General features: G+C 34.5%; 1 protein-coding gene across 39 annotated transcripts in view; it reads right to left on the bottom strand.

The window, feature by feature from the left end:
- Positions 1–15,803, bottom strand: part of NAV3 (neuron navigator 3) — a 1,103,979-nt gene that overhangs the window by 328,296 nt on the left and 759,880 nt on the right. For all 39 annotated transcript variants that reach the window (XM_056798500.1, XM_056798493.1, XM_056798499.1 and 36 more), the window contains 2 exons: positions 13,685–13,802; positions 13,012–13,064 (listed from right to left, as the gene is read on the bottom strand). In XM_056798500.1, coding sequence (XP_056654478.1) covers positions 13,012–13,064; positions 13,685–13,802 — 171 coding nt within the window. The remainder of the gene's footprint in view (positions 1–13,011; positions 13,065–13,684; positions 13,803–15,803) is intronic.

Raw genomic sequence — 15,803 nt, 5'->3', positions numbered from 1 at the left:
TCAAAAAAAAGTCTGTTGCTGTATATTATATTCTTTTGATTCTGCTTATTTCACCCTTTATAATTTCATAGCTCTTCTTGGCCAAGTTTAGATATTCTAATTTTACAGAATTCTTTTTCGATTGTTTCATTGTTCTCTTTCTTTACATTTACATTGTTGCAGGTAGTAATTCCAGGTCTTATTTTTGGAAGAATTTGAAGGCTGGAAGAGTTAAGTGGTTGCCCAAGGTCATGGTTTGGTAGCAGAATTGCAATTTGAGGCCACACTCTGATTACTGAATCAATCAAATAAGAAGAATTTAAGGGCTTACTCTGTGCCAGGCACTGTCCCAAGTACTGAGATTGCTGACAAAACAAAACAACAAAAAAAAAAGATTTCTTCCAAAACTGTAGGTACATATAGTCTTTTTCCCATTGCATCATGATGTCTTAAAAAGAAAGTGGTCAATTTTCACTCTGAACAAATCTACTACTTTATCAATTTTATACTCAAACTGTAAACATCTTGACCACTTCTTTCTCAATGTATTCAACCCCAAGGCCAGCCTCATGAATATCTTACCTGATTGGTTGGCAACTGATTTAGATGAATATAGTAATGGAAGTGAAACAATATATAATGTCAATTTTCTAGTTAACATTAGTGACTCTGCATTTAATTCACATTAAGCAAAAAAAAATCATTAAGCACTTTTAGTCTTAAAATCACCATATTATAGTAGATAAATGGACAACTTTGGGAGTCAGCTACATATAAGTTACTATCATACCTTTAATAAATAAAGATAAAATCACTCCCTCTAGATCTGGAGTTAGGAGGTCCTGAGTTTGAATAATGCCTCAGACACTTTCTAGTGTGTGACATTGGCCAAGTCAATTTTACCTGTCTTAGCCTCAGCTTTTCATTATCTTTAAAACTCTGATTTAAAAAAAATCAATTTTCTCATAGGGTTGTTAGGATTAAATTAGATTTTCTTTCTATATCTCTAATTAATACTTCATGTATATATAAGTGTGTGTGTGTAGTGAATCATGATCTTCAAGAACTATGTAAAGGCTATTATTAATTTTCCCAAAACGACCATAGAAAAAGGCATAATATAATGAATTTGATGTACCTAGCACTAAAATGTGTTTTTAAAAATGCAAAAAAAATTATTGCTGTTATGTGTATATTCAACCTGTATGTATATTTAGTGTGCCAAAGACCACTGGTTATTTAAGTGAGATACTCATGGAATGGGTTACTAAATTGTGGTTTTTTTGCTTCAAATTTTATTCTTGAAAAGCTTTATGAAATGAATGTGTCTACCTTCTTGCCATGTTAAATACAACAAAGTGAATATGTTTTAACCTTTCTCTAACAGCTGAGACATTATGGTGAGGACATTGGCGTCTTGATTCCGAGTTCCAATGAAAATACTACACTAGTGTAGTCATGAACTGTTTGAGAGATAAGATTAAGCATGGATTGATTCCACATCATGGCCAGGGAATTTAGTTTTTATTCTATTTTTGTTGTGTTGTCTTTGTGTAACCAATTCTTATGAAGATTGTTTTCTTGGGAAACATGAAATAACCCCCCCCCCAACATAACAGATAAAACAATCTTGAGATGCATTAGGAGAGGCATCATTACCAGAAAAAGAGAGATGGTTATCAGGCTGTACTCTGTCCTAGACAGATGCCCATCTGGAAAATTTCTTCAATTCCCAGTATTATATTTTAGGAAACATATTGGCAATCTGGAGAATTTCCAGAAAAGAATGACCAACCAAAACAATTCTTTATAAAGATCATTGGAAAGAAAAAAAAAGATATATAGTATGGAGAAGAGATGGTTTAAAATGTTGACAGGATAATGATCTTAAATTATTTTAAGGGAAGAGATGTTAGATTTATGACCTTTACATCCCTTTTTACCTGGGTCAAATCACTTATGTGTCCTAGGACCCAGTTTCCTTATCTATATTGAGAAAGGTTGGCCTAGATGGTCTCTAATATGTCTTCCAAGAATTATGCCTCAATAGTAGTATAAATCTAGAATTTGTTCAACTTGGCCCTACAGGGCAGAGTCAAGAACAGAGTAAATAATGTACTCTGTTGAAGAATAGAGAGGCATATTTTAACTCCATATAAGAAAAAGCATTATCTCAATTATTAGAGGTAATAAAAATGGGGAAAGGGTTGTCTCAAGATGTAGGGAATGCTGCTTCACTAGAAGTCTATTTACAATGATTCCTTAATCAAAAATGTCACAGAAAGGAGTGTTGGTAAAGTATAAATTGAAACAAAAGTACCTATTTAATCTGTTTTCATCCTGAAGTTCTGTGATGTAGTAAGTATAAATTTAAAATGCTATTTTTGTTTTTCAGTTGTTTTAATCATGTCTGGCTTTGTGATCCCATTTGGGGTTTTCTTGGCAAAGTTATTGAAGCTGTTTGCCTTTTCCTTCTGCAGTTTATTTTATAGATGAAGAAATTGAGGCAAATAGGGATCAGTTATTTGCCAGAATCATATAGCTAATAAGTTTCTGAGGCCAGATTTAAACTCAGGTCTTTCTGATTTCCAGGTCTGGTGCTCTGTCTGCTGTACCACCTAGCTGCCTGCAAATCATCTGTATCTATATTTCTGTTTGTGTCTGTGTATGCACATGCATATGTGTGTATGTTTATATATATTTTAATTTTTTAATTTTAAATTTTAATTAATTTATTTTATTTATTTTTTATATTTAATATTTAATATATTTATTAAAATTAATTAATTTAATTAAAAACAATATTTAAATTATTTAAAAAATAAAAAACCTCAAAATTAGGTAGTTCATGATGCCACTAGAAGTTATACTGTTTATATGTCTAATACACATAGATGTTTTGTAAACTGAATTTTTGTAAAAATAATTTTGTAAAATAAATTCATAAAAACTTAATTCATTTAAGCAAACTTTGATTCCATTTTGTCCAATTCTATAAACATTAAAGGCTGTTTTTTCTTAGGTACTGGGAATACAAAGATAAAAACTAACCCATTTTTATATGTCCTTACTAGCTAGCCACCAGGTGCCATCACAGATACAGTGCTTGGTCTGGACTTAGGAGGATTTGAGATCAGATCCAGCCTCAGATATTTATTAGTTTGTGACCCTGGGAAAGTGACTTATCCTTGTTTGATTCAGTTTCTTCATTTGTAAAGTGAGCTGGAAAAAAAAAGGCAAACTGAGAAAACCCCAAAAGGAACCACAAAGAATTATATATGACTAAAACAAGTGAATATGTCCCTTTGCTCAGGACATTTATGTTCTGTTTATATAAATAAGTAAATCCAAATCAAATGATGTGATATATGAGTGTATATATAAATTTGTAATTATTATAAGTGATATATAATTATGGATATTAATTATAAATGCTCTATATAATTAAGTTATAATGTAATATATTATTAAATTTGTATCTGATGGGGATGGAAGCACAAAAACAATATGAGTCAGATTTGGGTAGGTATGAAGGAAGATAGGTTGAAAAGTGGGAAGGAAGAAAGGAAGGCAGGTTAAAAGGAGGGAGGGAAGGAAGGAAGGAAGGAAGGAAGGAAGGAAGGAAGGAAGGAAGGAAGGAAGGAAGGAAGGAAGGAAGGAAGGAAGGAAGGAAGGAAGGAAGGAAGGAAGGAAGGAAGGAAGGAAGGAAGGAAGGAAGGAAGGAAGGAAGGAGAAATTGTGCTAGATGCTTTATAAATGTTCTTCTTGTTCCTTATGAGTACCCTCTGAGGTATATACCCATATTATTATTCTCATTTCAGAATAGGAGAAATTAAGACTGAGAGAGGTTAAATGACTTGCAAAAAGTCAAATAGCTAGTACATTTTTGAGGCTAAATTGGAAATGGAGTTTTCTGGACTCTAGGCTCACTGTTTTATCTACTGTCCCACGAAGAAGATGATACTAAAGTTGAGCCTTGAAGGAAGTTATGGGTTTTATGTGGTAAAGGTAAAAAGAGAAAGAATTCTATGCCTAGAGAAATATCCTGGAGAAAGAAGTAAGGGAGGAAACAAGTAACCTAGTGTGGCTGGAATGTAGACTCTATGATGAGTAATATGCAATCACTTGGTGTGGAGGAGTCTAATGGATTTCAAATAACTGATTTAAAACCATTTTTTTTGGTCCAGACAATTCCTTAGCCTGTCTCTCCCTCACCCCCTCATATTCTTAGAATATAATGGTTAGAACATTCAAAAGCATTTAAGTAAAGAGCTTTCTAATTGTTGGTTTATGTTTAAAGCAATCTTATTTCTCAGAATTAGGATTTTTCTTAGAATCAGGTTGTATACACTGTTCCCAGTGTCTAAAAGAACAGCAACAATTCTTTGCATATAGTTTCTTTTTGCCATTAAGCCTCCATAAAAGAGACATGGTGGAAGGAAGAAAAAAATATTTCCAAAGTATTCAGGGTAGAGAGGAGGGATTGGGAGTAAAAATAAAATCCTGATGGAAATACCGCAAACTTTTTTTATCCCTTATGATTGTGTTTCATTAAGAATATACATCTAATAGCAAAGACATCAAGAAGACAAAACAATTGAGCAGTGAACAACGTTACTTGAAGTCCATGCAGTTAGTAAACAGAAGGCAAAGTACAGCCTTCTCTTCACCTTACTTTTCTCACTTAAAAATGGGCATTTGGCTACAGGAAAAGTTCTTATTCAAAGGAGTCCATTGATTTGGCAGGTTAAAAAAAATATTTTTTTTTCACTGACCTCCAAGTCAAAATGACCATTTTCTTCAATTATTTTGGAAAAATATATATTCTGATGAGTGACTATATAATATTTAGCTATATCCAAAGGGGTCACTGACACAAAAGTTTAAGAATTCTTGGGCCCAATGATCTCTAACATCTCTTCCAGTTCTCATTCAAAGACTTAGTAGGTGATCAATAGATTACAATAATAGTAGGTTATGAAGGGGCTACATCACGTTTCAATGGATAAAGTACATACACCAATGCAATATCAAAGTTATAGGTATTTTGATGTAATTAAGAAATATTCATTTTAATATGTCTAATAGGGTCTTGCAAGCCTTCAAATGGATAATGGTTATCATATTGTTCCCCTCCCTCATTCCATTTCTTTATTTGAAGATACAACAGCTACATAAGAGAGGGGAATTGAATATGTTAAGAAATAAAGACTGTTTAAAACTGAAATAAAAGATCTTCATTCTCTAAATTACTAACATTTAGTGCCACTATCAACTCCTTCGTAAATATCAGAAAGACACTTCAATAGTTTCAAAAGCTGCTCCCTTACAAGATTCATTTAAGTTCTCTCTATCCTCAGTGCAAGCCTTGATGAAAAATCAACTAGGAGATCAAAGGAATTTGAAAGTTAAATAAAGCAAGCAAGCTCACAGTATTTCTTTAGTGATCAGACCTATTTTTGTTAGAAAGCTTGTCTCTGACCATTGAAAAGGATAAACAAGCCCAGAAATAGTAGGACAAATATGTGAAGAGATTTTGCACTCAATTTAGTCTATCCCACCAACTTCTAATAGCCCAACAATGTAGCATGCTATTTGTAGATTTTAGGAAACCTTGAAAAGCACTGTAGTATTTTATCTTTTCGTGATTAAGGACTGTGGCCATTTTGTCTTTGTATCTCCACTTTTTGAAAGGCAGCATGGAGAAAGGAAGTATGAGATCTCCTTGAAAACAGGAATATTTGAGGTCAAGCTTTGACTCTTACACCAGGCACGTTGACCCAGAAGAACTCATTTAACTTCTTAGTGTTGTTCTTATCATTCAGTCCTTTATGATTCTCCATGACCCCATTTGGGGTTTTCTTGGGGAAAGTACTGGAATGGATTGCCATTTCCTTCTCTGGCTCATTTTACCAATAAATAAAGTGAGATCAACAGGGTTAAGTGACTTGTCCAGGGTCACACAGCTAGTGTCCGAATTCAGGACTTCCAAACTCCAGATCAGGTCCTCTATCAACTATGCCATCTATTTGCCTTTCTTGGTTTTCTAGGCAATTCTCTAGGACTGTAAGCTACAAAGAAATTACTGAACTCCCTTGAAGAAGAAGTTCCTTACCATAATTATTATTACTTATTATAAATAATAATAACACTATATAATATATAATTAATATAATACATCATAAAATATACTAATAAATAATATAAATACATAATATATAAAGACTCATATATGTCAAATTAAAATGAGTCATTACCTCTTTAAGAACCTGTTTCTATGAGTAAATTAGAGGGGGAAAAACCAATACTTTATATAATTAAGAATACTAAGAGTTCTCCATGAATCCTTCTCTAATGTAAACAATATGTCTTCTTTCATAATGTGATGGACATTGAATTATGCATTATTTGATGAGACATGTACTGCTTATATCACATTTCCTGCCATCTTGGGGAGGGAGGAAGGATGGGAGGGAGGGAGAGAGAGAACATGGAACACAAGATGCACAAGAATGATAATATAAAAGGATATCATATTTTAAAAAGATCAATAGTTATAAGTAATATAGCCTGATGAGTCTCATCCTTAAAAGACAATAAAATAGCTCTAGATATCTTGACAGTGACAGGTACAGACGGACTCCAGGGGCTTGTGGATTCCCCCTTACATTAATTAATGGGAAGTGCCAGTATTATGGAACTTAGAACATAATTGTGGAAAATTATTTTCAGTCGTAAAACTACTGATTTGGCTGCTAGATTCAGTTCCATTCACATCCCTTGATCTTTCATTAGAGATAGCTAGGGGCCACAATGGAGAGAACACTGGGCTTCAAATCAAGAGGAGCTGAGTTCAAGTATGACCTCAAACACTAGCCAGGTGATCCTGAGCAAATCACTTAACCTCTATTTGATGCAGTTATTTCATCTGTAAAATGAGATTACATAATAGCACCTATTTCAAAGCTATTTTCAGCACCGCGGTGATGATATTCCTAGTCCTTAGTACAGTGTCTGGCATGTAGTAGGAACTATAAAATGTTTTTTTTTTCCCCCCACCCTTCTACCTTCAATTTCTGTGTGACTTTGAGTGACTCAAACACTCTAAATTTCCATTCCTTTATCAGAAAACCAGGAGAATAGTGGAAAAATTCTCTAACTCTAAACATACTCACACAATCTACATCAGATAAATTTCTCCTGGAACCCAGGTCGGTCTATATTAGCATCATGAGATCATCGATTTAGAGGTGAAGGGGACCTTAGAGACCTTTATTTTACAGATGAGAAAAAGGAGACTCATAGAATTTAATTTACTTGTCCAGGGTCACAGAGATCATGTGCTTGAAGTATAATATGAACTTCTGTCCTCTGACTCTGGTATTTTCCAGCGTACAAGGCTATGGCTAAAAATATTCAATTTAGGAATATTTCCCTTTTCAAAATCACACTTTAATGTAATTATTTCAGGAGAGTGGTTCCTGGTATTCTACTTTTTGATTCAGCTGAGATATAAGCTGTTGTGAAAACTGGAGACTAGCATGTAAGACCTTGTGAAGCATGGAGCTTAACATCACTAAGACAGAGGCGCTTAGCTGGCAGCACCTGTTGATCAGGGCATTTGGGGCATACGTTGCTAGGTGGGTGGTAACAGGATTAAGCATGCATGTATGCTTCAAATCACAACTTTACTGAGCTTATACTAGGAAATCAACTAGTCCACTATAAATACCAGGAATGTCCAGAATGCCCACCCGATTAAAAATAGCCAAAAACATGCATGCCATTTACTTGAAATACAAAGGCACAAGTGCAGGATTGCCAGACAAAAATGAAAGATATGCAGAGGGACGCTTGTTTTGAACTAATTTCCCATTTAAATAAAATAAAGGAGGCTGTCGAAGTTAAAGACCTTCCCAAATGTTTACTCTTAGAGCCTATTAGAGACTGAGGAATTTGATATATTCCGAGCATTCATGAAGCAGGAATTTTATATTATCCTATAGTGAAATTTCTGGGAAGCTCACTTCCATGGGTTGCTTTTCTCTTTTATCCCCACTCTCCAGTAAGCTCATTCCAGTTACAATTTGTGTTTTTCTACATTCGCTCTCTGTTGCAACATATTAAAGAATAAATCGTAGGGGGAAGAGGAGGAGAAGAAAAGGTTTTCAATTTCTGTTTTCATTGTTATAGGGAAGTACCAATGAGAAATCATTCCCTGCCACAGTAAGTCAGTACCTGCTCTACAGAGCTGTCTCGGGCATCTAAGCCAATGGGTGAGTGATTTGTCCATGGTCAGAAAGGCACTTTATCACAGGAGGTAGTTCCTCCTAGTTTTGGAGCCAATTGTCTATCCACTATACTATAGTGCCCCACAAAGAATGAATGATTTTTTTAAAGAGAATTTCTATTTCTGAGATATTTTGGAATGGATATCTCTCTTACAGTTTTCTGACTCTGATAAAAAGGATATTTAAAATATATGTATTGTTTTATTCTCCTTTACCTACTCCTATTGATTTCCTCCTCTTGTTGTTCAATCGTTTTTCAGTCATGTTCTACTCTGTGTGACTTCTTGGCAAAAATATTGGAGTGCTTTGCCATTTCCTTCTCTAGCTTTTTTTACAGATAAAGAAACTGAGGCAAACAGGTCTAAGTAACTTGCTTAGGATCACACAGCTATTAAATTTCTGAAGCCAGTTTTGAACTCAGCAAGATGAGTCTTCCTCATTTGATAACTAGCAGTCCATCTACTGTCCCACCTAACTGCCTTAAGGATAAGCTTCTATTGACTTCTAGTTGACTTGTACAAGAATTTATAATTACATGGTGCTTCACAACTGTGAAGTATTTCTCATTTCACTAGAGTAATATCTAAGAGGACTTCCTGGACTGTACACACTTTCCTACATAGTTAAATGATTCCCAAGACCTGTAAATGAGGAGAGTTTCATAGCAAATATACACAGGATGCCAACTTTTCAATGTTGTCCAAAGCTGAGAAGGGCTCCAGTGAGTCACACTAGGAAATGCATGTTGACTATCTTCAAGGACAGGGTTGCCTTCATGCTTTTATGTTGTTTGGGGCTGCCAAGGAGACTTTCCATTTCAGGGGAGGATGGAATTTAGAACCATCAAAAGGGGACATTCTTTTGTAACCATTTAAGAGATGTAATCTAAGTTGTATATAATAACATATGATAAAATCATAAAATAAATGATGTTTAAAGAATGATGAGGAAGCATGACACCTGGTTAAAGAACTTGCCTACACCACAGAAAGCCCTGACTTCAAATTTTGCCTCTGATAAAAAAATTACTATCAATCATTATCTTTGCTGATTCAAGAAGGTTATATACTGCAGGGGAAATAATGATCTGTTTAGGTGAGAAGGATTCTTTATTCTTATACCAATGAAATCATAGGTTATAGTCCCTAAACAACATTAAATGAACAATGTCTGCATGTCTATCTTCGTGTGTCATTCACATCCAGAATCAGAAAAAAAAAATATTGTCAAAGGTAAAACTTTCCTGAAAATTCCAAAGACAAATGTGTAAACTATTGAGGTGTAGAAATTTCAGTTAAACATCTAAAGAACTAGTGACTTATCTAAAGTTTATAATAATATTAAAATCAATGTATATCATTTACTAAGTGTCAGGCACTGTGCTAAGTGCTTTACACTTATGATCTCATTTATCTCTATGTAGGCATTTAGAAACAGAACATTTCCCCATTGATTCTTCAATCATGTGGTCCCTTGATTTGATGGTTACTCAGTTATAATTCACACCAGATTCTGTGCATTGGTAGTTACAATGTCAATCAGCTAACCTCAGTGTTTAAGAACAGAGTCAAAAAGACCTGAATTCAAATCTGATTGCAGATACTTCCTAGCTGTGTTATTTTGGGCAAGTTAATTAACCTCTGAATGCTTGACAAAAGGATCTACGAGAGAAGATATTGGCGAGCCACTCTAGTATCTTTTCCAAGAAAACTCCAAGGGGAGAGCTAGACTCCAAGGGTCACAGGAGTCAGATATGACTGAACAACTGAACAAGAACCTTGTTCTGATTTCCCCCCTGAGCTCACAGAATTGTGACATTCTTATTCTTTAATATAATATCCACTCATTGGAACAGAGAAAAGAAATGGCATAAACGATAAGAATGCCATTACTTTACATGCTCTTCTGTAATTCGTTACAGTAACAGGGGAGTTAATTGTAGATTAAAGTTGCCAAAGACATTTGATGAATTAGGATCAATGATACATTCAGACAAACCACAAACTGGCTCAAATGAATCCTTTTTTAAGCTGAGATCCAGTTCCTAGTTTTCACATATACATACTTTATAAGAGTAAACATTAAAAAAGTCATTTCTACATATCATTCACTACCAGAACAACAACAACAAAATAAATTTCAAAGGAAAATCTACTCCTTCTGAAAATTCCAAAGGCTAATGTTTAAACTATTGGAGTATGGAAGTTTCAGTTAAATATCTAGAGGTCTTGTTATTCATCCAAAATTTATAATGAATTAACATTTATATATAATTTACGGTTACATAGTAAATAGCCAGGTGTTGTTATTATCATATTTAGTTCTCATCACAATCTCATCACTATCCTCATTTTATAGATGAGGAAGTCAAGTGTTTCACCCTGAGTCACACAGCTAATAAGTGTCTGAGGTCAAATTTGAACTCAGGTTTTCCTGAATTGAAGCCTGGGTGATTTATCCTCTACATTCTATTTTATGAAACTCAAACAATCCCATTAGAATTCATGAGAGATTCCCAAAATGGGGCTTTGTGGAAAGCCAAGATTTTGTTTTTTATGCTGAAATAAAACTAGTGAGAGAACAAGTGTTACAAAATAAAAAAAATAAAAAGATTACTGAGAATTCCATTGACATATAATCTGGAAAAAATATAATAAAAAAGCTGGAAGATCAGAGATGAAAATAAACCAATTAATTAATTAAAAGGAATAAAGCTAGGTGCAATAATACTTAAGGGTCCAGGAAGACTTCTACATCAATATGCATTGGATTTAGGGTCAAAGGACTTAGCTACCTGTAGCATCCCTTCTGATTCTGTTTATGATCAATGCTTTTTTCTGTAAAATGAAGGAATTGAACTAAAGTCATTTTTAACCCACAGTCTATGGTTTCAATTTTCTTCAGCTATAAAAGGTGAGCCTTTACATGATGACTAATGTCCCTTCCAGATTTAAATGTATGAAAATACAAAAATCAGATTTTCCGCTATCAAAAAAATTTCTGAAATGAAACTATAAGGATCATTAAATGACCACACCCATGAAAGTACATTGTTCAAAATACACACCAAAGTGTAACTTACTTCTGAAAGCAACCAGAATAATGGCCTTCTTCTATCCTAATTACCCAAAGAACATATCTTTCATATTTTCATATTTAGTATCATATGAGATCATTGGAGTAATTCACAAAATTCTACATTTAAAAATTAGCTAATGATTTTTAAAATAAAATTTATTTTAGTTTTTCAGGTCTAGAACTGGTAAGGATTCAGGAAGATAATTTCTATAGGAATAGAAATGATAAAAATAATACCACATATATGTGAGTATATTTATGCGTGTACATATATATAATAGATATATGTGTGTGTATATATGTTTGAGGATTACAAAGCATTTTTCTCAACAACTGTTTGGTAAGGTAGGTAGAGCAAGTATTATTATCTAGATTTTTAGAGGTGAGAAAAGTAAGGTTCAATAAGATTCAACCACTCACTTGTCCTGGATCACATAGCTAAAAACTTTCCTTTTTCATAAATCCTTATCTTGCATCTTGGAATAAATACTGTGTATTGGTTCCAAGGCAGAAGAGTGGTAAAGGCTAGGCAATGGGGGTCAAGTGACTTGCCCAGGGTTACACAGCTGGGAAGTGTCTAAGGTCACATTTGAACTCAGGACCTGCCATCTCTGGGCCTGATTCTCAATTCACTGAGCCACCCAGCTGCCCCCAGCTAAAAACTTTCAAAGCCAGGATTTGAACTTGTCTTCCAGTGCCAGGTCTACTACTCTTTTTACAATATTTTCTGGTCCAAAGAATTATTAATATTATAGTTTTTGTTGTCATTATTTTATTTTTATTTTCTTCTAGTCCTTGGCACTATTCTTTAGTGATTCATTCAGTTAATAAGCATATATTTAAGTACCTAAACAAAAAATCTAGAGGCTTTTGATGAACAATAACAGCTAGGCCACTAGATGTATTTATTTCAGAGGATTCTGTATTTATATTTTTCACCAATAGATGAAGATAGTCAATGGCAAGGGTGGAGAGGGGGTGATGTCACATTTTGCTATGAGTTTTAACATTCTATTCTTAACTTTGCTGCAATAAAATTTTCTTTGAGCTTTACTAGTTAGTAAGAGGGAGGGGATAATATCATTTCATACACAACATACTGGAAAAATTGTTAGTCATATCTAACTTGTAATCATAGCTTACAGAACTTCCAGCAACATACTTTTAGTTCTGGTTCCAAAAGTGTTACGGATTAAGTATGTTTAAATTGGACTTAGTTATATACAAATCAAAATGCCATTTATTAAAAAAAAAAAAAAAGCACACTTGGCAAGTCCTGTCCTTCAAACCAGTTGTTCAGACAAAAAGTCTCCATTTAAAATTGGTTATGAGATTTATTGACATCAAAACCAAAGCTAAATTCAATTAGTCAGAAAATCAGGAAACTCCCAGTTCAGGATCTGACAAAACATCTGGAGGTATGTTAATGAGCATTCACACATATCAAACTCTGTAACTACTACTAAGTTCTGTGCTATAGGTTCCTCCTCACCAGAAATTGGCATGATGGGACCTATGACCAAGAGGGGTCTAACGTGGATAAGAAATAGAAAAAGGAATCAAGAGGCATTTCTCAGTCCACTTTGATTCCCAAAGTTCATTATTCTAATTCTCTGGCCATGAGAAGAGGAGAATACATACTGAGAATAAATGAAGTCCTTACCATTTGAGATTGACTCCTGGGGCATCCATTGATATCTTCAACCTTTTCATTTGCTAAATTTGAGGAAGGAAGGAAGGAAGGAAGAAGAGAGAAAAAATGAAAATAGCAATGAAGGAAAATATCCCAGACTGCAAAATCCCCAGAAAAAAAAAATGCCTTGTTTTGTTTTGTTTTTCCTGACTTCCCTTTTCAAGCTTTGCACACTTGTTAGCGGCCGGCACTTCCTCATGCACAAATCATGAAAGAGGGTGTGAAGAAGGGCATGCTAATTTTCTGGCGGGTGCCAAATGACTGCTGACATGAAACCCTTCACAATTGTCCACACAGGATCAGGATACAATTTCAAGGAATCCCAGAAATCATGAGCCACTCCAGCTCCCAAAATGCACACATGGGAGACATATGGTTTCAGGAAGCATTCATCTCTGACAATTCAGGGGAGGCAACCAAACAGTTCTAGTCATTTTTAAAGCAAGGGCTCAACAGCCTCTTGCAAACATCCTCATGTAAACATTTTTTAAATTAAATTGAAGCCGAGCCGTATGAGGCATGGAAACATATGGTCACATCAGGATGTATTTCTGCAGGGTTCATTTCAGGGTACATTAAACTTACATCACATTTCACCATGCAACAAGCCTGTTCATGCCCCTTCTCACAGAGCAGGTCTTACCGATGATCTGGATGATTTCTGCTAGCAGTACTCCATCTGTAATGTCCTGCTGTAAATCCTTAATCAACCTCTTGTGGCCAGATTTTGCTAGGTAGTGGTTAGCCCAGTCAGTGTAAATCTGTAGAGCAGAGAGGGGGGAAGAAACGGGACATGAGTGAGGGAAGAGACACAATAAAAATTCTTAAGACAAATGTTGGCTTCAAAGGAAAAACTATTCTGGATCACATTCCACTTTCAGAAGTCATAGCTCAAAAGGAAATGGTTGTAAAGTCATTTTTAAAAACAACTTCCCCCCGACATATCTCATGTTTTAACTTGGGATGATTCATTATCTTTCAAAATAAGGGGTCAGTTACATGTGACAAAGCTAAGATTCCCTTCCTTTATGACTACTAAGGAAAACTGTTACCAACTGATATGGGTTCTTCTCCTCAGTTCTCCCTGGCTCTGTGCACATAAAATATTGCTGCCCGAACGTACAATCATACCATAGTAAGAAATCTATAGAGGAAATGTACATATGAAGAACAGTGTATTTCTCCAAGTAGGCTAAATAGTTCCCAAAGCACACTTAATTGTCCAAAATGTTTTCCTTATTCGGACCCTCAGAAGTCAGTGGAATTGCATATAATTTTTCAGCTAAGGAAATTTTTTGAGATTTCAAGATCAATTACTTCCAGGGTCACATATCTAATAAATTAATTAATAGCTAGTTCTTGCCCCCAAGTCTTCTAATTCTATAGTTGCTGCATTCTATATTTGTTGAACTCCTACAGAAGGATTTCACTCATTTTCTTGTTCAGTTAGCTCTCACAGAGTACATGCTTGTACTTTCTAATTTTCTATATTGCTGGCTTATTCTCTTCAGAGACTCTAACCAGAGATTATAGTCATGGCATTCGTTTCATGTATAAAATCTGTTTCTCTCTAAATTATTTCTACAGTGTTCTGAACACAGTAGGCACGCAATACTTGTTTGATGTACGACATTGTATGTTGCATATTTCATAACCAGGGAGAGTATCTTATACCTTAAAAAGGAGGAACATTATTCTGCCATAAAGTAGAAGTTTTGATAGATTGATCACCATGGGTTTTTTTTAAGAGAGATATCTATCATTTTTAATCAAGGGTGATTGATTTTTTTTCTTGCTTAGGACATAAAGATCATTCAATTTAAAAACAATCTTTATTAAGCATCACCCATGTAGCAGTCATTGTAATAGATGCTGGGGTTATAGAACAACATTGTAATAGATGCTGGGGGTATAGAACAACAAGAACCATCCTTGCTCTCAAGGAGAGACAATGTAAATAGAAAAGTAAATTTATTGTAATGCATATACGAAATAGTTTCCAAAAGTAAGCTGGATTCACATTTGAAGATCTGGAAAGACTGTGTGGGAGTGGGTATCTGAGCTGTGCTTTGAAGGAAGTTAGGGATTCTATGGGTGGAAATAGAGAGGATAGATATTCTACACATGGGCGATCATTTTCACAAAGACAAAGGAGTGAGAGAAATAATATCATAAACAGGGAAAATCAAGGAGGTCAGTTTGAATAGAATGGAGAGTACATGGAAGGAAGTAACACGAAATGTTGTTCTTCCTTTGTTTTGAAAAGGACCAAAGACATCATCAGGGTGATATCTTGACTTTATCATGAATTGAATTTAACGAGGCAGAAAATACTCAAATTCTAACATTGTCATCATTCTTTAATGTGCTGAATCTCTTAGCTGGTGCTTTAAACAATCAAGGCAGTTAAGAACAAAACACTGAGTATGATTTTCAGTTAAAACATATAAGTCATTAGAAAGCTTTCTTGCTGGTGGTGCGTGACACTGTGGTTATTTCCATTTTTCCAAAATCCCATGGATTCATCAGAAACTACATATGATTAGAACACTTCAATTCAAAATAGAATAATACACACATTTTTGGAATTGGTGAAGCTGACTTCCTTCTAGAGTCTTTTTAGAGGCTTCTTCTAGAAAATCCAACCTGATCTCCTCAGTTCCTAATACTTAGCCCAGGAAACTATATAGCTATCTCTACAAATACATACACATATATTAAGTAAAATTTAATAAAAAGAGAGTTTAAATGCCACTCTTTTC

The sequence above is a fragment of the Monodelphis domestica genome, chromosome 5, assembly GCF_027887165.1.
Source record: "Monodelphis domestica isolate mMonDom1 chromosome 5, mMonDom1.pri, whole genome shotgun sequence".
NCBI classification, from domain to species: domain Eukaryota; kingdom Metazoa; phylum Chordata; class Mammalia; order Didelphimorphia; family Didelphidae; genus Monodelphis; species Monodelphis domestica.
This window is presented reverse-complemented; position numbering and strand designations above follow the sequence as displayed.